The 24,659-nt window shown below is 39.2% G+C and overlaps 3 protein-coding genes across 3 annotated transcripts; all 3 read left to right on the top strand.

Moving 5' to 3' along the window:
- Positions 1-295: 295 nt before the first annotated feature.
- Positions 296-2,995, top strand: LOC130585712 (parvalbumin, thymic). Its single transcript, XM_057386329.1, has 4 exons — positions 296-359; positions 1,164-1,296; positions 1,507-1,616; positions 2,937-2,995. Exons 1-4 carry the CDS (start codon positions 299-301, stop codon positions 2,960-2,962), a joined length of 330 nt encoding a protein of 109 aa, XP_057242312.1. The 5' UTR covers positions 296-298; the 3' UTR covers positions 2,963-2,995.
- A 4,466-nt stretch (positions 2,996-7,461) lies between these two features.
- Positions 7,462-9,862, top strand: LOC130585711 (parvalbumin beta-like). The gene is made up of 4 exons (XM_057386327.1): positions 7,462-7,549; positions 8,155-8,287; positions 9,013-9,122; positions 9,594-9,862. The coding sequence occupies exons 1-4, from the start codon at positions 7,489-7,491 to the stop codon at positions 9,617-9,619; spliced, it is 330 nt and encodes a 109-aa protein (XP_057242310.1). The 5' UTR covers positions 7,462-7,488; the 3' UTR covers positions 9,620-9,862.
- A 7,557-nt stretch (positions 9,863-17,419) lies between these two features.
- LOC130585709 (parvalbumin, thymic CPV3) lies at positions 17,420-20,046 on the top strand. The gene is made up of 4 exons (XM_057386325.1): positions 17,420-17,480; positions 17,846-17,978; positions 18,399-18,508; positions 20,021-20,046. The coding sequence occupies exons 1-4, from the start codon at positions 17,420-17,422 to the stop codon at positions 20,044-20,046; spliced, it is 330 nt and encodes a 109-aa protein (XP_057242308.1).
- Positions 20,047-24,659: the final 4,613 nt, after the last annotated feature.

Genomic DNA, 24,659 nt, shown 5'->3' on the forward strand with positions numbered 1-24,659 from the left:
CAGAAGTCATGAAGCTGTGTGGTGCTGGACACCTTGGATTTGCTCTCCCAGCAGAGCAGAGGCAGCAGCTCTTGCTGAAGCCCCACGCTGCCGCGTGCAGAATTCCTCCCTCATTCCCAGCTTTCAGTGCAAGCACCTGCTGCAGACATCTGTTCCAGAGCACTCCATTGCCATCAGATGAATAATGCCTCCCCTATCACACTGTCGCAGCAGCAACTTCAAATAGAGCCATGAAAATAGGACAGAAGTCATTTTCATGACTAAGTRGCTCACATTTAATTTATTTTCCAGTTCAGCGATGGCCATCACTGACATCCTCTCTGCTAAAGACATTGAATCTGCTCTCTCCAGCTGCCAGGGTAAGGAATGGTGGCTCTGCAGACACAAGATGCGTATCATTTTTATGTCTTAAGATGACATGCCTATCATTTTCCCCTGAGATTCCTTTCTGCTGAGATCTCTTCCTAAGCTACATTACAGAATAGCCCCTTAAATTCAAAAGGACTCGCAAGTGGTGAGCAGCAATTAAAAGGCCACAGTTTCAGTTAGGGCTGGCTTAACTCTAAACTGTCCGTGTTTAAACCTGTTAAAAGGTTAAAACCCTTCAAAAAAGGTTAAAACCCTTCATTAAAAGGTTTAAACCCTTCAAAATTTCAGAAGAAGCCTCAGCTTGCAGAATCACAGTGCCATGTGTGAAGCAATGATCAGCCTCCCTTCTCTTAAGGGCTGCTCAGCAAGATCAAGACAGTTTTCCAAATACTCAAAGATCTGATTTCTTTCTGATTTACTTACTTTTCTATCAAATTCTTTGCCTAAGTAAAGACTCARTGAAAATGAATTAAGAATTACAGGAGTTGCTTGTAAGTCACAGCAGCACCCTCTAAATATTTATTATTAATTGCATGTGACACGTTGCATAAATCCTGATCCAGCAGAATGTGCATTGTAGCAGAAACTTCAAACTGGCTGAAAGGAAATATGACCASAGGCACAGAGTGATTAAAAAGGGAAATTATTATCCACTGTCTCTGCTCTTCTGCTACACCAGGGAACGAGAGAAAGAGAAGCAGGCATGCTTAAGAGAAGACATACATATTCACCAGGAATACACACTGTAGTAACAACTCCGAGGCAGAATATTTAACAACTTCTGTTTCTTCCAGCTGATGATTCCTTCAACTACAARTCTTTCTTCTCCATGGTTGGTTTATCCAGCAAAACTCCTGATCAGATAAAGAAAGTTTTTGGAATCCTTGATCAGGACAAGAGTGGTTTCATTGAAGAAGAGGAGCTGCAGTAAGTACTGTTCTACTGCTTTAAACAACAAAAACCTTTGAACTTGCTCGGAGTCCTAGAAGAAACCCTTGATGTTATATTTAAAAATAAAACACAAATCCTTGTCTTTCCTTGAATCTGTGTGGATTTCCTCAGACAATAAGAGCAGATATTATCTTATGGGACATTTCAGAGAGTAAAACTCAAGCACAGCACCCTCTTCTATTYCAGGCTGTTCCTGAAGAATTTCTCTTCAAGTGCCAGAGCCCTCACCTCGGCAGAGACCAAGGCTTTTATGGCTGCAGGAGACACTGATGGTGATGGCAAAATTGGAGTGGAAGGTAAGACTTTTGGAAATTTGATAACATTTGTAGTTTAAAATGCACACATTTCGGGCTGCATTTAAATTTCATTCATGCTGCTGAGGCATGAAGAACATACCCAAGTGCTTTGGCCTGATACTTGCTGCCACAATTTTTATTTGAGCAATAATTTTCATATATTTTCATTCTCCTATATTTTCATAGCTGTATTCCCATTTGGTCTTTGTTGCAGCAACAGAAGATTTAGGCCCAGTGTAGAGTCTGGTTTTTCAATGAATGCTAACAGCTTTGGGGTTAATCCTGCCGTGTGTCTGATCCATAGACTCAATGTGCCAGATTTTTAAAACATTCAGAGCACCTGAATTTCTCTGAATTTCCATTTCAGCAATGGATGCTCCACACTTCTGGCCATATGATGCTTTAATTTTTAAATACACTTCCACCTAATGCTACTTAGTTCTTCATCTTCCACTATCAAACATTGGCCACTGTTACTGAGTGCTTAAWTCATTAATTTAAAATATGACTGGTGTTGTTTCTCAAGGCTGCAACTGCTGCAGTGCAGCACAGGATTTTGTGCTGGAAAATGATCTGATAAGTGCACATTGCACCGGGCACTCCTTGGAGAAACTCAATCAAATTCCTGAAGAAAACCCCACAGGGATGATGTGAACAAGCCAGGATATTTCTTTTCGAAACTGCAGCCCAGAAAAATAGGACATTATGCATCATGTATTRGAGATGAAGTCACTAAAACAGGGCTGTCTCAGCTGAACTGGGACAGGTGGCAGTAACTCCAACAGACACACGTGYTAATCTTAGCCAGATTTGGGAGAGACAGATCGCTGGTGGAGGAATTTGCTTTAGCAGCAGCTTTTGCTGCTTCTGTTTATGAGCCCCAAATAGGGCATTATATTATGCACATCTCGGCCCTTAACCACAGAATCTCCCATTCTGAAATTGCATCACTGTGAATAGTTTTTATTTGGAATAACAAAACCAAAATAAAAATCTTCTCACTGAAAGCTACAAACTCTGCTTCCTTGGCTCTTATAAAGTTTGTAATGGGGTAAAGATAGTTTACCTTTAACTCAGGATTTCCCACAAATACAAATTTACAGACGCACTCCTCCTCTCCGCACTTACTCTTTTTAAGGAGTGAAAAATCTGTTACGCCCCCAGAATCTCAGTTTAGCAGTAGCTTGTGCAGTGTTATAATAACTTTGGAAGTCCTTCATGCCTTGGAGTTTTAGTCATTTTTATCTATCTCTTTAAAGATGTCAAAAATCACTTTTAATGTATTTTATCCCCTGCTTTTTTCACTCTTTTCCTTGACAGAATTCCAGTCTCTGGTGAAGGCATAAACAGCATTAGACCAAAGGCASCCTTGGACTGACTCTGCCAATTACCTCGTCCAACAAGCACTTGGCACTCAGCATGTGTTTGTTTGTACACTTTTCTATTGTTTCAGGAATTAACAGTTCCCCACACGTGAACTTCACACACCTGATTGCTGAGAAATCTTGCAATGTTTTGGTCACATGGCATTATTACATTTCCATTGTAAAGAAGGCACTTTGTGATTTTTCAACCACTGATAATGTTCAAMTTGTGGCTGGAAGAGGGGAGAAAAAATTAAAAAATCAACCAAGTGAAAAGATGCTTGGGTGGAAAAGCTGTTTTTAAAAATTTTGTCATACTTGAGCATGCTGACTTGCCAGACACAGTTTTGATGATCTTAAACCATATGATATCTTCTGAGGCTTAATTGTACTGATTTAATTAAGGTTTATTTCTGATTAATTCTCTGATACTTGAGGAAAAGCAATGCTAAGAAGATAGCTAGAAATAATTCATATTAAGTCCCAACCCTGTGACCACGAGAAAATAAAATTAAGACATTTAAGAGGAGTTCACACATGCTCAAAGCACAGAATAAGTTTGTGGGTAATTTTACAAAATAAAGTAGTAGATTACAGCGTAATCGTATCGTCAGAAAGTGTTTATGGCCTAAAATGTGACTCTCCCTTAAGAAGATTTATCTTTCATGAAATCTGAGGCAGCCGTGAGATAGAGGAGAAGGGTCTAATCCTATTCTGACACTGTCCCAAGCCACGATCCCCTGACCTGGGCCACAGGCCCGGAGGATTTTCCATGAATCATGAGCCTCTTGCCCATTGTCTCTTAACACATAAAAAACAATAATACTTTGCCACATCTGTGAATTTCTGTGTTTTCCAGAGATGAAACAACAGCCAGTCTTGCTCTTTGATTACCTTAAAGCTCAGTTACATTGTTAAATAATGGCCAATTAATTACCCAATTCTTTCATTTATTATATGAATTATCATCTCTGTGTTCCATAATAGCAGCAGTTTTTTTCAGTCTGAACACTACTAAGAACTAGTCTTCCCTTTGGTAAGTGTCTTACAGGATTTAGAGTTGGTTGTAGGATTGTCTTCATTAATGGACAAATAAATGATGCTCATGGTTAAATGCAGACATCAGCAGGCTGAGTGGATGCTGTGCATTYGTGGCTGGGTGTGTCAGAAATCTCCCCACCAAGACTGAGCTGTTTCCTCCCTCGTGTACCATGCTGGGCTCCAGCTCACAAGTGGACTGTCATTTTTATACACTAAAACCAAATTATAATTGTGATTTGGCAGCTGTTTTGAAGAAGGGCAGAAACAAAGCTTTCTGGAACTTTTATGTAACATCCAGTGCTGGAATTTCCATGAATTGCAAGATGATTATGTGAGGCAAGTAGAGCTCCCTCATTCCCAGGCATGTACGAGAGTGGGTCGACACATTTAAGACGGTTAATGCAAAAGAGGAATTCTAGCAATCAGACTCACCAAAGCCTTGGCAGAATTATAAYGAATATAAATCCTAAATCTATCCCTACTGCCTTTGATCTTAAATCTGGGCTTAAATTATAGCTGTGCTAATTGCAGCACTGAAATATTTTGCATAATGAAGAGACTGTCTTGGTTCCTTTTACCTCAATTATTTCCCTGCTGAGGAGAAAAACCTGGGGCAGCCCAGATCTGCAGCAATTTCCAGATATAATAAATACATTAGCTCTCCACKGCTATCACTGAACCATCCTGTCACTGGCTCACAAGCAGATGGCACACACAGTACCAGAAGTGACAGACCTGACACGGCATTCTTTGCASCTCCAGAGTCTCATGTGGAATGCAGTCTCGCCCATCCTGCATTTCAGAGATCCTGAACAACTGCACATCCCTGCCTTGGGCTGCCACAGGATTCAGCAGAGACTGCTGCCCCCTAACTTCATGTTCCTTTGCAAAGCCCAGTCCAAAAGCTGTTTGTAAACTTGAGATTCAGTTTCAGCTCTSCAACTGTTCAAAACCTCAGTCATCCTCTAGCAAGCAGAGAGCACAGAAAGGGCAGGGGGATGTCAGAASATTCATTGCACACACAGACTGCTACAGTTTCTTCTTTGAGTTAGCAGCCAGCCCATGTGGAAAATCTTTGAAGCAGCATCATCAGAGGTGCCTGGAGCTCTTCACACAAGCAGTGGGGGCACAGGGGGCCAAGGCTGGATTCATTTCCTGGAATGGGTTACTGAAATAGATACATCTTGATTAAATCCCTGAACAGACATGCACCTMACTTTCGTACTTCATTTTTCATGTGTTTTAGTAAGAGGATGCTGTGGAATATAAACGAAAGTGTTCGCATTTTACAAAACTTAATTTCCACAGTAGTTTTGGTTGTAAGCACAGAAAGATAGCATTACATTGCTCTGGACTTTCTGGTACATTTTGTGTACACCAGCAGGGTATGGCTGCTCCAGAACTCTTGATTTGTTTGTCAGCATGTCTTGCACATGAAAACAAGAAAATCAGAGGTTTTTTCCTATCAAGTTGCAGGAAAGAAAATCAAATCATCACACCAGCTGCAATATGAAAAGAAAGWAACCCTAAACAATGCCTTCTCCTGAAGTTGCAAAGGTATTATCAACCCTAAATTCAAAGGGGAATTTCTGTCCAAGTAGMATATGCAAATACTTAAAGGGAATCACATCAGTTCCATTGCAATGACATATTWATCAGCTGCATTTTCCAGACAGTGACTTTCAGCTTTAACTCCCAGGCTCTCAGAACAAACGGATTTTATGTTTGCAATAACCTCCATAATTTAGCCAACTGCAAAATTTAGCCAGCATAAAAATACACACATCCTCAGTTTTCCCTCACCCGAAGTCCTGCATAGCTCTCATGGCTGGGCTTGCCTGTCTTTGGTGCCACCTTCGGGCAAGTGATGGTTTGCCACAAAATACTCCAAAACTCTGCTCTAGAAATGCTCAGTGTGGGCTCCTCACAAGGATTACTTCTCGAATGCTCAGTAATTCCCATACAATTATCAGATCGTCTCTGATCCCAGGCCATACTTTTACTTCCTAGTAACCCGAGCCAAAGGCAGAGCTATATTCCCAAAGGAAAAACYGAATAATTTAATTGGGATATCCACCTGTTTGGGATAAAACGTCTTTAAAAGTAACTTGTTTAGCTGATCTTATATCATCCAGAAAAGTTAGTTCTCACAATGTCCAATTTACCACACAGCATGGATTTTGAATTACATAATTCTCATGAAATCAAGAGACTTCATGAGATAACTGAGTGGGGGTTCCTATCAATATCCAGTGAGAGAAAAGCTGCAGTTTGAGCTTAGCTGCAGTTTGTGTCCTTACAGAAGTTTATTTTTTCAGCACAGCAAGGAAGAACCAAATATCACTGATTTTACTGCTCTGTTTTCCTCCTGGCCATTACTGATCCACCCTCCTGTGTCCTGCTGAACAACTCTTCACTCTATGAACAGACACATTTATTAGGAGGATTTAAAAATGCGCACCATGCAATTAATTAATGCTGAACAAATGCTGTCAAAATCAGACTTTTATAGCTAATCCAAGCTTATATAATGACTTATTAAAAATATTTTGGGCTGAAGAAGTTTTATCTTTGAGCTCGTACTTACATATCAGATATATCTATTACAAATGTGTCAGTATTAGTGTGTTTTGAATACTACTAGGGCAACTGCAGGAGTAGTGTTTCATGGATAATTCATATCAGGATTGGGCCCTTAAAAGTCAAAATCTATCAAGGAGATGTCCATTCCTTGCTACCATTAAGCAATTTAAAATATATGTAATTTTTCATTTATACATCGAAAATGATTCACTTCACAAAAACAGGWGCAAGTTGTAAGAATTTACTTTTCMYRGYGCTAAACCTTACATATTGTCTAAAACATCATSCACATTCCTTTGGGATATAAATATCAATCTGATTAGCTAGCAGGACTTGTCAGCCACAGTAACTTATCCCCTGGGGTATCTGAGCCATCACGTGGCTCCAGGACTTCTGTAAAAGGTCAAGAGGACTTAACTAAGGTCTATATAAGTCCTTCTCTATGGCATTTGCAAAAGAATTAAGTCAAGAGGACTCTGCAGCTCTTTTAGCTACAATATTTTCAGTTCTTGGCTTGGGGAAGGCTAAGTGGCCAGGTGAGTTCAATCTTTCCTCCGGAGCTTTAGAGAACATCACAATAATTCACACCAAAAATAGATGCATGGAAATAACGCAAGATGCCCAAATGCCTGGCAGGTCTATAAATCCATTTGGCTTTGTCCTCACTGTACACCTGCAGTCCTGACTGGAAACACCAGTGGCTGGGATGAATGCTGTGTGTCTGAAATAAAGGATGGAGCAGTTGGCTCAGCCCTGCTCAGCCCTGGCACCAGGGTCACTGCCCCCCATGGACCTGGCTGTCCTCRGGGCTGCCTCCACAGCTCAGACAGMAATGCCCTGGCACCCCCAYCCAACAGTATTTTTCATTTTGCAGTAATTTTGACATGGCTCTTTCCAGTATCCTGACAGAAGCTGAAATCGCTGCTGGTCTACAGAGCTGCCAAGGTAATGTTTATGTTTTAAATTTGGCTTTTCAGTTTATCTATCAATTCCTTTATCCTTGATACCCCAAAGTTCCAGTTCCAACAGAAACAGAAAATGCTCTCTTGCTAAAAGCAGAAGAAGGAAGCAAGGTAATGAAACAAATACAAGTTTTAATCTTGGCCAACCAAGGTACAGGGACCCATCATCACTTGTGCATTGCAGCAATTTTAAGGATGAAAAAAATCCAAAGGCTAAAATCCTGTGGCAGAAATGTTTCTTCAGAGGATAATAATAAAACTACTGCTGATTTCAATACAAGCTCAATATTTGTCATCAAGTTCTACAAATGTGTCTTTCAGTGAAGTATCTGTTTACAAGTGTATGTTCTTGCATGCTGAAGACCATAGTTATTATTTCATTATCTTCCTAGGTGTGAGACACCACTGATGGAAAAATTCTATTAATCTGATATAAATTGAGGAAAATCAAAGACTGTTACTTGGGGTTTGCAATGACCCTCACTGTACTGCAGAATAGTTTGCTACTTTTTGATCAGAAAGCCTTTTTTTGTTCCAGATTTTGACTACTTTTCTTCATCTCTTCTTGTTTCCATCTGCTTCTTTCAGCTGATGATACATTTGATTACAAAACCTTTTTTGTCAAAGTGGGTCTCAACTCCAAGTCCAAAGACCAAGTTGCCAAAGTCTTCGGAATTCTTGACCAGGACAGGAGTGGCTTTATTGAGGAAGARGAATTGAAGTAAGTAAATGAAAAAGTTACCAACAAGGTGGAGTTCTATCATGTAAAAATGCATGACGAGATCAGAAATATTCCCTTCTGTCCCTTTGGATGAGAGACAATTGTGTGTTTGTGCACCTGTGTGTGAGTGCTGCTGCTGGAGGAGCTGTAAGTCAAATAACAAAGGCAAGGCTGGATCACAGTGGGAAAACTCTGACAGCACTGAAAATACTCGTTTCATGTAGCAATAACTGACAGACTGAGAAGGTAAAAATAGCTCTGCTACAGCTGCTTTTTATTATTGTAAGATTTTTTACTAGACTGAATTCAAAGAGCCATCTTTCTCTCATCTTCCTTTCTGTCACACAAATTCTACCTTCCAGATCACATTCATCTGACTTTGAAGTTAAAAGTAAGGCTAGAGAAATTCTTGATGCTAAGAGTCTGTATCTTAGGAGAGAGAAGGAAGATAACAAGGGAGGGAAGATGAATCCTGCCACTAAAGTCAGTGTTAATTTTGCCTTTTTAATCCAATGAAACCAAGATGTCATCAAGGATTTTTTACAAGTTTTGATGCAGCATTCTCTTKCTTTCTTACCCTCACTCTCAATGAAGTTAGAGGGAGTTTTGCCATCGAAACAGTTCTCAAGAATTGAACTGTGCTTGCAATTTTACAGCTATTACCAATCCAAATTCCGTACACTTGAGTACTGTGCCTCATTTATTTGTTGTGCCACCTTTAACAGACTTTTCCTGAAGAATTTCTCAGCCAGTGCCAGAGCTCTGACTGATGCTGAGACCAAGGCGTTCCTGGCAGCAGGTGACAGTGATGGAGATGGCAAAATCGGAGTGGATGGTAAGAGTGTCCTTATTAAAAGGTTGGTAGCTCTTTGAATTTCCTAAAGGCAGCTGTAGGATCTGCCCTGCTCTTGTCTGGGATGTTCTGGGTCTGGTACTGCAGTGCTCAGAYCTGCTTGGTGTCACACAGAGGATCTGACAGCAACTGCTCTGTATTCCGCCCCTGGCTGAAGTGGTCAGTCCCTTTTCTCATTATGGAGATTTCTTCAGGACTGGAACCGAAATTCAGGCTATAATTTCACAGCWTTTTGCTAATGAATTGTGATACTATGGAACACTTAAATGCAACACTTCCTTAGCCTAAAGTATCTATTGTTATAAATACACAATGTGCTGCCTTTAGGGAATGATTATCAAAGGAAGTAGCATTAATTTCCCATTTTAACCCTAAAAATTAGGAAAGAAATTTTTGACTGTGTGATTACAAATTGAGATCCCATTTTATTTTTCTTTTTTCCTTTTTTTTCAGAGTTTCAAGCACTGGTCAAATCATAACCAGCAGTAAGATAAAAACCAAGATCTATGTGCCATAAACAACCTTTCCTATTGCAAACCTACCACTTATTTAAACATTTTGTACCCTGAAAGGCCACGAAAAATTGTTGGCAGTGATTTCATACTGCTGGAAAACATCTGAAGTAGTACAAGCACTACTTGARCCACGCTCCCAGGTGTTTTAAGCAGAAGGTCTATGCCACTGGTGGACTGAACTGGAATCCACTCTGCTCATCTGAATTTAGGGCATTACAGAAACAAACAAAAATATTAAGAGGAGAAATTAAAAGCATCTCTGTGGATCAYTGAATTTTCAATATTTGCATAAATAGCTAGCCCAGGTTGTAAAAACCCAGAATTAATAAAATGTCCGGGTGTAAAACCTGATTGTGGTAACTGGTAGCAGTGACATTCAATCAAGAGGAATATTTAATGTTTCCTAGGTTTTCCATATGTTTCCCTGTCATTCCTTATGCAACCGATAACATTTCAGAGACTAATTATATTGCAGGACCTTGCACTAATTAAGTCATCAACTTAAGATCAACTGGATCCAGGATGAATTTAGATTACTGAAATAGCAATACCTTCAAAATTCCCCGAGGAATCCTTCACCTTSCTGCCCACCCGATGGCACTATTGTTCTGCTGCAGAGGAGAAGTTACAACAGAGTTCTTTGTGCTTGAATGAATTCCTCCTGTCCCACCTGCCACTCCAGCAAAAAACACTTCGAAGAAATGAAAAGTTCCCCAGAGCTCCATCAGAGCAAACGGGGCAATGCTGCCCAAAAAATCAACATTGTGCTGCTTTTCTCCTTCTCAGCACTGAGGATATCGTAACACCCACATCTCACAGGGTGTAAAATGCATAAATGTTTGTGAGGAAAGTATAATCAGATGAAGAGTGTCATTAAAAATTGCTAAGAAATGAATCTTTTTTTCTTTGCAGACAGATTGAAATAGCAAGACAGACATAAGGAATGGGGAGAAAGCAAAAGTCTGAGTAGCTGCTCATTAACTGAAGTTCATCCATTTCATGCACTAGGCCTGGGTTGGGGTTGAAAACTATGAGTGTGATGATGTCAGCACAATTTTGTCATAGTATAAACACACAGAGCAATCAAATGTTGGGCTACAAAAATGAGCTCATTGTTAATAGTACCTAATGAAACACTGCAGTATATCAGGGTTTTGTTTTAGATGTGTGAACAAAATCAACACACAGCCAAACAGGCTTGTAAGAAATCTAGAAGGCTTTAATGAATACTCAATAAGGTGTTTATGCCCTATGCATTAGCTAAAAATGCATTTCCATTAATTCTAATGTGCCAATCAGGTCCTAAAATTGTAGAATTTTCTGTAAGAGTGAAAAAAGAATTATCCATCAAACACATTCATGAATTCAATGTCATTTCAAGAAAGCAATTTAAAAAAGAAATTTTGCAGAATTAATAACTGCGGCCTGATTGCAGGGCTAAAAGCTCTCATTATTGTCAGAAAATACTTTGTGTCTGAGCTGATTTAATGTTTTATGTTTCTATTGTACAATATGGGTCACCCAGACATTTTCAAGGATTGTACCAACATTAATGGCTAAATAAGAGAGAAAGGAACAGACAGCTCAGATAACTTCTGAGATAGCAGGCAGCTCCTTTATTTAACCACACTTACTTCCACCCTGATTAGCCTGCTAGGCCTACAAATCTAAGACAATTTCACCACTTACCATTCCATTAAGAACAGTAAAAAATTCATGACAAGGTAAGTCTGGTATCAGCTCYGGTGATCACTCCAGAAAGTTAAGAAGAGCTTGTGACTAGAGAGGTTTTTAGACCTTTCCTTCTTCCAGCATTACCACTAAGCAGATCAGTGAGAAAATGTTTTCTTGTACAAAAACACACTCACCTGCTTTCCTTTCCTCTCTGCCTCTCACTCTCMCAGGCTGTCAGGTACTGGGAAATTYCTGTAACTACTTACCAGGGGATTTAAGAAAGCTCTTCAAATTGTGTCTCAGCTGGAAAAACTGCTGCCTGATCATAAACATACATTCCCTCAAAGTGAAGAACATTCTGGAATCAGACATTTGGAGGTCTGAGACCCTAAATACRGGATTGCCTCTTGCCAACAGAATTTTGTCCCGTGCTTGGTGCACGTGTTTTAAGAGYTTGTCTGAATCGAGACCCTTGTTTCTCCTTTCTTTAGGCTGTTTCTGTTAAACAAGTGACTTTTGATGATTATTTGTGATACAGTGAACTCTAATGATAGAGTAATTTTACTTCAAACCTCACTAAGGGCTCTACACCCTCCTACTGCTGATATTAATGGCAGAAATCCACTGGAATCATTGAGGCCAGGCAGTGAACACAGAAGTAGYTGGAAGTACCTCTGTGCTATTTGGTTTATTTTACATTGTGGGGCACAGTGAAATGCAGCCATGTGCAAAAATCCTTTAGTAACATATATATATATGTAGAATATATAATATTATACATACTTTATACAGAATACATACATTATACAGTATAATACCACTGGACTTATATTTTACATGCCACAATAGGCAGCATCCAGATTATTCACAACCTGCAATATTAGGGCACAGTTATTTCTAAAACAGACAGAAAATCTGAACAATTTAGATTTTTAAAGCACTCCATCTGACGCTGTCTATAATGCAGACAGAAACATGCTAGACAATTACATTAAGGGTCAGAGACAGAAAATTGCATTACTGAGTCACAGAAGCTTTTCCAAGAGCATTTAAAGACAAACATACATCAAATGCTAGCAGAGATCTTCCAGGACAGCTTCTTAAGTGAAAAAATAAGTTTATCAGACCAGTGTCTATGAATTAGTAACAATAATTACTCAGCTACGTTAGTCTATTCTGTTATTTTCAAACAGAAATCAAATCCATTTGCACAGAATGATAAAATGAGGAAAGTTCATATGGTATTTCCCCTAATGTGAGTAAAGTACCTGTTTTCCTTTAGCTGCAAACGCACAGTGCTGCAGGATCTATSTTGTACCTTGGGTTCTACACTCCAGATCTCTGCTCAGGGCTCTGGGTAATRTCCTCTGCTGCTGCAGGGAAAGAAAGCTTTGTCACTGAGGCCTGGCTTTCCTGCTTCATCACAGTAATGCACAGGACCAAAAAAAACCAAGAACTACAGCATGTGCTCAAACTTCTCTGTTAAAATAGGTAAAATACTACAGCCCAAGCAACAATTCCAATTAAACATTATGGTGATCTGTATGGTTAAAGCATGTGCCCTAAGAGACAGCTTGAGGTGGCAGATAGAATTCATTTTGTTGTAAMGGTCCTKTTCAATGATCATAGCTGGAAACACCTAAGATTCTCTGCCATCAGCACCCAGACATCAACACTGCTATCAAACACAGAGGTTACTGAGTATCTATTTTAGTGACTCCCAAACTCATTACAAAGGCAGAATCTGTTATCCAGGATCAGGATACAATTGGCCCTGACACAAGCAGGGCTGAAAGATGGAGTTGTGTGGGTTTGAGAGCAGCTGCTGCAGCATCTCTTTACACTGTTGTAGTTGGTCTCAGGTTAACACCTCTCCTCTGATCTCACCTGAGACAACTGCTGATGTTTCTTTTGCATCTGCTCAAAGTCATGGCTTTGGTTGATTGCCACTGCTAATTAACTCTGCACTTCATGCCAAACAGAACACAAAGGCTRCAAGACTAGTCCACAACCTGTCAACGATTTACCAAAACACAACTTTCTTCTGATTCTTAGAGAAGTAAGTAGCCCTTGATTTGAAGACAATTGTTTTATATATTTAGATTCCTAGCAAGAACTTATCAATGTCCTGTATGTCTCAGAACCACACCTTCAAGTTTAATTCTGAAATTCTAAAAACAAACAAAAAACTGCTTTAGTATTATTTAATAATGATACCTCAGGTGAAAACAACAGTAGGTATACAAGTTATATAAATATTCAGATGATCAACACAATAGAAATTTCAGATGTCTCTAATAGAGCAAAGAAGAACCCCAAAACCAACCAACCAACCAAAAGTTATTTTTTCTTGAATTTCATAGGAACAAATGTTAAACATTCCTGGAAACTGCAATACTCCGATTCTCTGCCAGAATTTGCACTATTGTTAACTGAACATTATTTAGCAGCTGTTGCTCTGGTTGAATTATTAGGGATTTTCCTTATAATGTTACATTGTTTGCATAACATCTTTTTAAAAACTGCTTTAATATTATTTAATGATACCTCAGGTGAAAACAACGTATACAAGTTATATAAATATTCAGATGATCAACACAATAGAAATTTCAGATGTCTCTAACAGAGCAAAGAAGAATCCCAAAACCAACTAACTAACCAAAAGTTATTTTTTCTTGAATTTCATAGGAACAAATGCTAAACATTCCTGGAAACTGCAATACTCGGATTCTCTGCCAGAATTATTCTGGTTGAATTATTAGGGATTTTCCTTATAGTGTTACATTGTTTGCATAACATCTTTTTAAAAACTGCTTTWATAGATCTCCGTTTTTGAACGCATAAAGTAATAACAGCCACCTAAGTAAACACATACCCCAGAAATAAGGAAAACATGCTGATAGTTCACAGTAAAATAGATTATCTCATTAAAACATCCCTTTATATACTAATCCCTGATTACTGTATTCTAATTGTAGTGGAGGGAAACCTGTACTTCAGATGAAGTATCATTAATAAATAAATAAAACCCAGTAACCCTAGATTCCCACCTGTATCRATGTACAGTGACATCAACTTGATTCTGAAATTCAGCTCTTTTAGGCTTTTGTAAACCATCTTTCAGCCAGGATTAGCATCACTTTTGTTGTCAGTGTTGAATTTCAAACATTAAAAGATCCCTTCAAAAGCAATCATAGCAATTATCTCACTTTTATTTGAGATTATATGCTAATATAATACTAATTCTGGCTCTTTACTGCTGTTGAATACACATAAAACCAGCTCAGCACTCAGTGTGCCATGGCAGAGTGTACGAGGTAACCAGATGTCATTCTTTAAATMTTTGGTGTTTATATTTTAATGCAATGTCCAAATGAGCTGCAGACACATTCTGAGCTTGAGCTCACCTTRATCTTCCTCCACTTCATTTAATTTCCCTCGTTTTCATTCGCTGTCAAKAATTAGTGTTTTATGGCAAGTCAAACACAAACAAAGAGAGGAGTTCCATGAGYATTGTGTGGGAGCCAGCAGAAATAACGGAAGTCTCCTAGAAAGGAACATTTATGGCMCTATCACAGAGAACTGAAAAAACCCTTTTCTCTAGAAACATCTTGGCAGTAAAAAAGAACCCCTCTGTCCATATTAACTTGAGATGATCATAAAGGAGAAAATACAACAGAGTGTAAAACGGTACCTAAGAGGATGAAACTTATTCCAGGATGATTCTGGAGAAAGCACACTATGAACTTCATTCCCACTGCCACTGCCTGACAGACCATAATACCATGGGAATGTCAGGCAAAAAGAAACACGAATGTATGATCCTGAAGGAAGAAGATAAAGGAAAGAACACCAAAGTGATCAGCCCTTCAGCCTGTACAAAYCAGCACTGTTTAATTGGTTTTAATCAGACCATACTAATTTGCAGCAGCCCAGGGTTCTTAGGTTTAACAGGAAAGCTGAAGTTCCTGTTCACTATAACCATTTTYGTGCTGGAAGCAATAGAAGCAGCATTTGTTTGTTCCWGGACAGGTGGTATTCAGGACTGAARGTAAGTCTGATTATTTGTGATTTATGTCACCTTCCTTTGTGCACAGAAGAGGTAGCAAAAAGGGGAAAGTATCATGAAATTATGTCTGCTTTTTGTGTTTCTTAGACCTCGTATTCCTCTATCCAAACAGTGCTATGGAACAATTGCTATAATTGTTAGTTTGTTCACTGTCATTAAACCAAGCAGGAGTAAACCCACCATACCCATTAACTTCCACCAATATATTTATTACTCTGCTCYACAGTATAATTTGGAACTGTTGCTACTATAAAAATACTACCTCTTGGGCATACCATGCTATTTCCATTAATTAAAAAAAAAGACAGTGCTCATGTATTAAGAGAACATCAGTTTAGATACCACAATTGATTATTACACAATAAATACTAACCAAAATATGTGTGAGTTTTAATGGTCTTCATCCTAGCCATATAAACTCGTTTAAAGATGGACACAAGTTTTTGTYTGAGAAGGAAAATCTCCTTATCTGCTGTTACAAATTTTCTTCAGGTTTTTTTTGTTCCAAGAGTAATACTCCTGAAATACATAATAAACTCTCACTTATTTATATCTACAATTAAAATTTCATTATTAATGAAATAGATTGTGAGAATGTGTTTTATACAATGTGTATAAAACTATTTCCATACTAACAAAATCTGATTCCTGCAACATAAGAGACCTTTCTACAACTTGTAAGTCTGTTATTGATTTCATGTAATTGAAAATTTTWAAAATAGATTATTTGGTAGAGCACCTGATTGTACATAATCTTCCAAGCAATACTGACAACAAGATCAGTTTATTCAGCTTTACCTAGTTCAGTTTTCTGTCACTGAAAGCATTGGTTKCTGTTTCTGTAACTCAGAAAATGGTCAGGAAATACAAAATGAAGCTTACTGTAGAAAGATCATCCAAATTAGCAAATGCTTTCCTCTACCCTAGTGACAAGTTATCTTTGTCAGAATGGCACATTGTCACCTCTGATCTTTCAYCTCCAACCTCCTTTATACATTCCAAAGGATCAACAGCCTCAGGGAAAACAAATTCATTTCTTTCCATAAGGGTTTGGCTGCTGGCGTCATCTTCCCAAGTGACTTCTGGGAGCAGAGGTTACCTGTGAAGGTTCTTGGAGACTGAAAGGCTGTTTTGTTGGCAGACTTGTACTTAATATAACAATAGTGAACTTATTTTTAAAAAAACCTGTTCTTTTTGTCCATATTGTCTTAGGATATAAATAGAAAGAAAAGTTTAATTAGTTAAGGAAGAAATTTGAGCCAGGTCTCAATTCAAACATTTGATCCATGAAAGTGTAACCTAAGGAGTGGTTATTGTCACCTTTTGAATCCTTTATAAGACAGTGGCAAGCCAGAGCCAACATTACTATTTTGCCTGGTATCTCCTCAGCTATTTTTCCTTTACTTAGCTGAGAAAACTCTAAAGGTGAGCAACTGACTTGAGATTAATTAAATAAAATTACTGTGCAGAGCTGCACCAGTAGTAAGTACAATAACCATTATTCTAAGATTTTTATTTTAATTGATGGAATTACATMTGGATGGACTTTATATAGATAAGTATCAGTTTTCTTTTTATTCTTCAGAGCTGTTGGGGAGACAATAGAAGCAAATTTTCTTACCTTTCCTTTTCCAACTGCATATATTGTTACTTKAATTGCCAGATTCTGTGCTTTCCAGTAAGACTATTTATTAGATTAATGCTTACAGAGAGTTTTATAATGTGCTCTATTTACATAGGCTGCAGGTAAATGATAAAAAATTGATCATCAACTCACAAAATGGTTAATGTAATCCATCTCATTAAAAAGTATTATTTCTGCACTGCTATTTTTAAGGAAGCAATGCACTAAATCTTGTAATTTGTTAAGGAATAGCAGAGATGCTGCTTTGATCAATTAGATTAATGTACTCTTGTTGACCTTTGAGTCTTCTTCAAAACATGGAAAAACCCGATTTGTTGTAAGATGTATTTGCATTTCAAAACTCTGTTTGCAATGTACTACTTTCCACAGGTTTAAAATGAGCCTTACAGACCTCCTAAGCCCCTCTGACATCGCTGCTGCTCTGCGGGACTGCCAAGGTAAGAAAACAATTMAAACTCTCAAATTCTGTATTATATGTAACCCATGGCAAGTTCAACTCAGTTCCAAAGAATACTGAACAAGGGCATACTTTAAACAGATTTCTGTAATCTCTTTACTCAGTTGTCACAGTATGTTTGTCCATAACTGGTTTATATTATCAGTTTGGAGCTTATCCCCACACGGTTTTGTTGGATGTTTAGGAGGGTATGGGGCAGTATTGAGAATTCATTCACTATTTGACAAGCTTCACCTACTGATCATGTTTAGAACAATTAAAATGTAACAAAGTATCATCCTCAGACCATTTAGGAAGAGTGAACRCAGTGGTCTGGGGTTAATTTCTTTATTAATTTATTTTCAGCTCCAGATTCCTTTAGTCCCAAAAAATTCTTTCAGATCAGTGGGATGTCTAAAAAGAGTAGCAGCCAGCTCAAGGAGATCTTCCGGATTCTCGACAATGATCAAAGTGGCTTTATTGAAGAAGATGAGCTCAAGTAAGAACTTTGTTATCTACTTGGAGGCTATCAAAAAAGTCAGCACTTTTTCCATTCCAGAACTTTCAGTAAATGTGAACAGAATTTTTATAAATGTTGATAAAAACTTCAGCAGATTGTGAAATGTGTATTTAAATAGACAATCTCTACAGAGAGAAGCAATTTAGTAATACCTGCCTTTTATGCTCAGTATAGAAAAAAAAAGAGCTCTCTGGGGCTCAATTTCTATAGCACACAGATCAAGGTTGCATTTACAAGCAGAAATAAATAAAACTAAGAGTTAGCTTGTCAAACAAAGCAGTGTTTGAAGGACTTGGCTATTGTGGTCAATTATTTGGAGATAGCTATCTGTTTGATTATAGAACAAGCATAACAAATACTATGGTATGAAAATCTAAATGAAAGTTGTTTCCTTCCAAGGTATTTCCTTCAGAGGTTCGAGTGTGGAGCCAGAGTGTTAACCAGCTCAGAAACCAAGACCTTCTTGGCAGCTGCAGATCACGATGGCGATGGCAAAATCGGGGCTGAAGGTATTAACTACTTTAAATACAGAATGAGGCACCTCAGGATGTTTGTAGTGGTGGAGGATTCTAGTTTTTGTTGATGGTACATTAATGTACCTCAGTGATTTTACTGAAAGCCTTGACTAGCAACCTGTTGAAGGGTGGAAATGGTCCCTGATCTTACAGGTTCAACTCCTTTTGCATGAGCAAGTAAAAAACCCTAAGGAACTTTCCTGCTGCCACTCACTCCCMTATTTCCAGTTGCTCTGAAATGAACTGYYCCTTATTTCTCCTCCCACTCACTCKAATGTCAGGCAGCACTGGCATCACTTGGAATACACAAATGTAAAATCAAGGACAAAGAASCAGCTGTACACAAGAGAACAAACAGCTCATACATCAGCTCTKTTCCTGCAGCTATTGGCCCAGAGAAATTCCACTAGGCACTGAAATCATTCTCAATATCCCCGTGCAGTTCCATATTTGTTTTGCATGATAAGGAGAACAAAATGATCAAGTGTCACTACCCYGATACAAGATCCCACAAAAGGATCTGCAGAGGGATGGATGCTATTTATCTTCAGTGGCAGATTAAGGAGCAGGTAGRAAGGAGCAGCTGATTTAGGGTATGGCACACTGCACTCACCGTGTGGAAATACTCGTGTGATTTAATGGCCAGAAAGCTCCTGATCTCCTCATTCCATGTTTCTGTGCCTGTTTTGAAGACAAAGCACACACACAAAAGGCCTGCAGCTAATGGCAGCTCACCCCACGAGAGCACTGAGCTGCCTAGACAAGCATGAAAGGGGCTTAGGGAATAGCACGCAGGGAATGTGCTGGCATGCAGATTCCCCAGCTCACTGCAGCAGCAGGACAGAACTCTTGTGTTCCTTTCTTTGGAAGGAATGAAATCCAGTTCCTTAGGAACTATGCCAGAATAAACACACATGATTGATGAAGCAATCTGTATATTAATACAGTCACTCAGGGATGGGACTGATCAGAKACTCTAATTCATGAAGGCCAAATATTTAAAAGATCTTTAAAATAAYAGTATCTTGTTGCACAACTCAACACTCCAGGATCATACTGCATGGAACTGCACAATACTTTTAGTTTTAGACCGTGCTCTAAATCAACACCTCTCGAAGTCTGAAGCGTTACAAACAGCTAATAAAACACATGGACTTACTTTTCATTTTTTTTTAACTTTCTTAACTATTTCTTACTAAATTCCATATAATCCACCCATTATTTTTGCCTAAGATCAGTATTGTGCACAGAGAAGGACAAAACTACCCTGAGTATTTAATTATTCCCTGTAAGTGACAGCAAAACACTGACTTTCCCYGTGTTGTTTAGGAAAGGATGCTTAGGTGACACCTCTCATCCACACATTTCTTCTCTGGTCATCWATCAGATAACGTTTATCTGTTCCTTCCTATTTGAAATCTCTTGATAAGCCACTAATCTTTTACTCCTAATCATTCATTCCATGCTAATATTTCTTTCATGAAAATATTCTCTTATTTTTCACAGAATTCCAGGAAATGGTGCAGGCCTAGAGGTTCAAAAGGACCAAACAAGATAGAATTGGGATGAATCTGCACAAAACACTCCAAAACCTTGAAAATCGGGAGTCCCTTATTTATCTTGACAGTGTCTGTTATTTTTTTCACTGCCTTAGCAACATTATAAAACACTGATTACTGATTTTTTGTCATTGTGTGGACTATTTACCATGTTCTAACTTCTATTTTAGCAGACACTTCCCTTAAAAATATCCAATAAAAATTAATCATATACTGTAGCCTGTGTCTGKTTTTTTGACTCCTAAATTGAAACATGAGAATTCTTAAACCAGAAGTGTTAATCCCTCCAAGATCTTGAACTTATCAGATATTCATATATGGAACATCTTTTGAAATTAGTGGGAGTTCTGTTTACAATATGCCTTCTGGATTAAGCTTAAGTTCTCGGAAAACTCAGATCTTCATCAAAGACCAGGACCTCAGATACATTTGAGAGATAAGTGAGGATAAAATCTCCCTCTGACTTCCAAGTGAAAAGCAGTCATCTATTTTTTGCCTAAGAAATGCTTCTGCATGAAATTGCTGCCGTTTCAAACCACTCTTTTACCTCACCAAAAACCACCAAACCCAGAAGTGAAGTGTTTCTGAGATAATCAGAGTCCATASAGTTAATGCTTCCATATGCTGGGCCTTTGCTCTCTCCCAGTCTGCGTTGCAAACCCAACAAAACACTACTTGAAAAAAATCTGTTGCTTAAAACATTCTCATCATCAAAGCAAAAGCAGTTAAATAAACTAAAATTCTCCTGTACTCATTGTGGAGAAAGAGTTCACGCACTTCTTAGTGTTATGAAATATGCTCTAGAGTATAAATTTCTAGAGTATCTAGATTTAAACAGAACTATTCAGATTTACACAAGCCGAGGGTYTGACCCATGAGGAACTGACCCATGGCCATTCTCAGGGCATAAGACAGATGTCACAGGATAGTCACAAGAAATAAAGTGTGTTCCTGGCAATGAAATCAGGCTGATGACAGAAGGGTCTTGGAGTAGTTCACATGTAAGTAACAGACAAACTGCTCTCCATTTCACTGACAATTAAGTGTCCTGACCTTGAATAATMATGTTACATCAGGCAGGCAAATGCCAGTAAAATAAAGGATTTTCCAGATGATGTTGCACTCTGAATTCTAGTTCCTCTCAATGTCTCAGCCTTTGCACTGTGGACCTTGACAAAGAAACCCAGAGGCAAAGTACAAATTCTGTTATTCTCCACTTAGATGCAACAGGCTGCTGGAGAAGGTCACCAAACAGAAAAAATATACTTGCTCTACTCAAGATATTCTGAGATCTCTCAAACATCCAAAATATTGCAGTTMAAGAATCTTTCCATGCTTTCCATGAGGAAAAAGGTACCTTAAAAATCACARTAGTATAGCACCTACCCCAGCAGATTTAAGGAAAGGGAAACTTRTTGACTTGTAGGAAGAACCATTTAAAGTTAAAACATCTTACTACTTGTACATTGCATGCTACAATTATTCACTAGACACAAGCACTATAAAAATGTTTTTAGAAAACACCAGAATACTTATGATTCCACCAAAATACAGGTCTCCAGAGTTCTASTCCATGTTCACATTATGTACCACCTAATGTGGCACTTTGTGCCAGCCTACCCTGTCTGTGAACAGTTAAAAGAATAAACAACCGTTACTCAACCTCTAAGCACAAAAATTGCCATGCCTTACATATGATGAACTGTGACATCATTCTCAATGCAATTCTCACTTCTTGCAGTGCTCAGAAGGGCAATAATTAACATAATAATATAATTCATCTTCAGAGCTGAAATCCTTCCAACTGCCTAGCCCCTTCCTCATCCTGCCTTCCCAGCTTCTCTTTCACACATTCTACAGASCCAGGCTAGTAAYACTAYACAAACAAAACCATTTCARTATCTCAAGTTTTGCATGAAAGCAGTTTTTTAATTGCCGCTCAGGAACCTTGTACTCTCAATCACAACCCAAGCTAGTGCAAAGTTCCTGTCTTCCTTTATGAAATCTCTGGTCCTGCAAAATAAATGCATCCATTATTAAACCATTACTCACCACGACACTCCCAGWGCTGCTCACATTGCCTGACATCACACTCGCAGCAGTTTGGGGGAGATGAAGGCTGTTTTAGCAGCAGCCCTGCTGCAGCTGCACTGTTGTGTTTTCCCACACAGCTCTCAGGCCTGTTGCAGCGCTAACAAAGCGCGCAGACCGCGGATACACAGGCATTGTGCTTTTTGCTGGATCACAGCATTATTTTGTAATTTATTTGCTAAACTAATCCCAAACTGCTGAGTCTACGCATTTGTTAACACATTTAGAGCACATACTGTCAATGGAACAGCTATTTGAGCTGTCAGCTGTATTTATTTAAAGCTGTCAGCTCTAACACCCAGAGTGATTTATAGTATACCTTTCTGTGAAGTCTGCTACTACACAGCTGACGGAAGTGCTCAAAATAGTATCCAGAAATAGGCTCAACAAACCAAAACRTATGTGTACACAATCCGATTTCTTACTCCTATATATTTTTCAAAATAAATTAGAAAGCACTCGTAAAGTTGTTAATTGTTTGTCCCTTGATGCAGGGGTTGTCCTGCAAATTCCCAATGTACTTATGCAGCAGTTTAATTTTACATAATCATGGGCTAGGAATCACATTTCAAACTCGGGGTGATCTGATGCCACTTTGCAAATGTCAAGGTGTGGTGTTACTGCACATACAATTAAGAAGATGGGATGAAATTGGAACCACAATCGAAGTTTCTTCATGCCCTGTTAATGTGTACATTAGAAATGTAATAATTTAATTGAATCTGATATCACTTGCTCTTTGTAGATTCTCACAAATACACCCACCAAAAGCAATTCTGCACTGAGCAGAATTATACGTTAGCAATCACTACACATACRTTAATTCCCTTCCTAGGGAAAGCAGGACATGGAAACACCTTCCTCAGYACTCCCCATTTCCAGTGAGTACCCAGCCACCAACTCCATGTACCTCCACAATATATCCYTTGCATMARTGTTTGCATTGCAGCAGTAAACAGYCAYCCCAGCCACAGCCCAGGATCTCCATCTGGCTAAGTCTGAACTAACACACACCTAAAATTTCAACCAACACRAGCAAAACCTACAGTYRCTGCAGTTTTATCATTTCTTTGGTAAGAAATTACTTAACTTGACAATCAATTTTAAGAATTTCACTGCTTTAAGTGAGTAGTATAAGCAAATCAACCTCCCCTCTGGTCTGATCACCACCTCACCCCTGCTTGCAGTGGAGCACAAGCAAGGAGGGGAACTTTGCTTCTTTTTTTGATTTATTCATCCTGACTGGATGTTCCCAGAAACAATCTCAAGTGTGCAGCAGCCTTCAAATAGACAGACCACAATGAAAGGGCTCTCCTGCACACACTGCTGAATTTTAGCTCAGAGCTGTAGGGTGAGAAAAAAGGATTACTGGATGTAGATATCTCATCCTGACACATTTGGCCTGTTCCTTCCTCAGATCCAGCTCAAGGAAACGCTGGGGAGCTCAGCACAGCAGGCCTTCCCTCATCCTCCTTTGCTGGCAAGCAGAAGGAGTCATCTGCTGCCTTGGCCTCTCTGAAAACACCATGAAATGATAAAGCAGATTCCCTCWGCAGCTTTGGAAACATTTCCTACAGCTATGATTTGGCCAGCACGGTCTGGAGATGCTCTGTCTGTGGTGCAGCTCAGCCTGTTGTGTCACTCCTGCATGTCCAGGCCACACAGGAGGAGCTCAGCTCTTGAGAGGTTTGGGTTAAACACCATCTGTGCGGGCAGGAAAGGTGACAGCCAAGGTGGAGGTGATCTCTGCACCCACTCTGTGGAAAGGAGCCTGCAGATATGAACTCACATGAACTCACATATCCAAACTGGGAGGGTCCAGCACAGCCAGGGGAGGTGAGCCAGCACCTCTATTTCATATCTCCTCTCACACAAGGCATTGGCCTCCTCCACGCCAGCTTCTGGGAGGGTTTGCAGCCATGGCACAAGGCAGGAGGGATGGGATGGAGCCAGCTCACAAAAGTGATGGATCTCTTACCATGTRGCCATTTTTACTTCCAGTGTAGCTCACACTGAATTCTATGGGAATTGGATGGGAATTGGAAAGTAATAGAAAAGCTTATTTTATTAGTTAAATACCACTATCTTAAATCTACCAGACAGAAAACTGAAAAATAATCAGAATAGATGTACTGTATCTATTTATGGTGAAAGGATTACCTGCACTAAGTGATGCTGCATGTTGGTTCCTTCAGCTAACTCAGTCTCATCTTTCAAAACTTGGATTCTACCTCTAAAAATAAAGCGTTTCTTCTTTTTCCAGGTGCCAGGCAGCTCTGAACGAGCCAGAGGGGGGTGARCCGATGGTGGTTTTGCGTTTCGAGCAGGGGTGCAATGGCCAGAGCTCCCTGCCTGAGGAGGGGATGGCGGGCAGGGCTGTGCGGGAACCCGGCAGGAATCGCGGGCCCTGGGATGAGGGAACACCGGGCACAGTCTATGGCTGAGGGAAACCGGGCACAGGCTCGGGGTGAGGGAACACCGGGCACAGGCTATGG

Source organism: Malurus melanocephalus, unplaced genomic scaffold (assembly GCF_030028575.1).
Source record: "Malurus melanocephalus ecotype Western Australia unplaced genomic scaffold, MMel_1.1 scaffold_953, whole genome shotgun sequence".
Lineage (NCBI taxonomy): Eukaryota > Metazoa > Chordata > Aves > Passeriformes > Maluridae > Malurus > Malurus melanocephalus.

What these genes read in the sequence shown, in the direction of transcription:
- LOC130585709 (XM_057386325.1), top strand. Translation starts at nt 17,420, where the DNA reads ATGAGCCTTACAGACCTCCTAAGCCCCTCTGACATCGCTGCTGCTCTG. An exon ending in TGCTCTGCGGGACTGCCAAG is followed by an intron (nt 17,481 to 17,845) that starts GTAAGAAAACAA and finishes ATTTATTTTCAG; the next exon opens with CTCCAGATTCCTTTAGTCCC. An exon ending in ATTGAAGAAGATGAGCTCAA is followed by an intron (nt 17,979 to 18,398) that starts GTAAGAACTTTG and finishes TTTCCTTCCAAG; the next exon opens with GTATTTCCTTCAGAGGTTCG.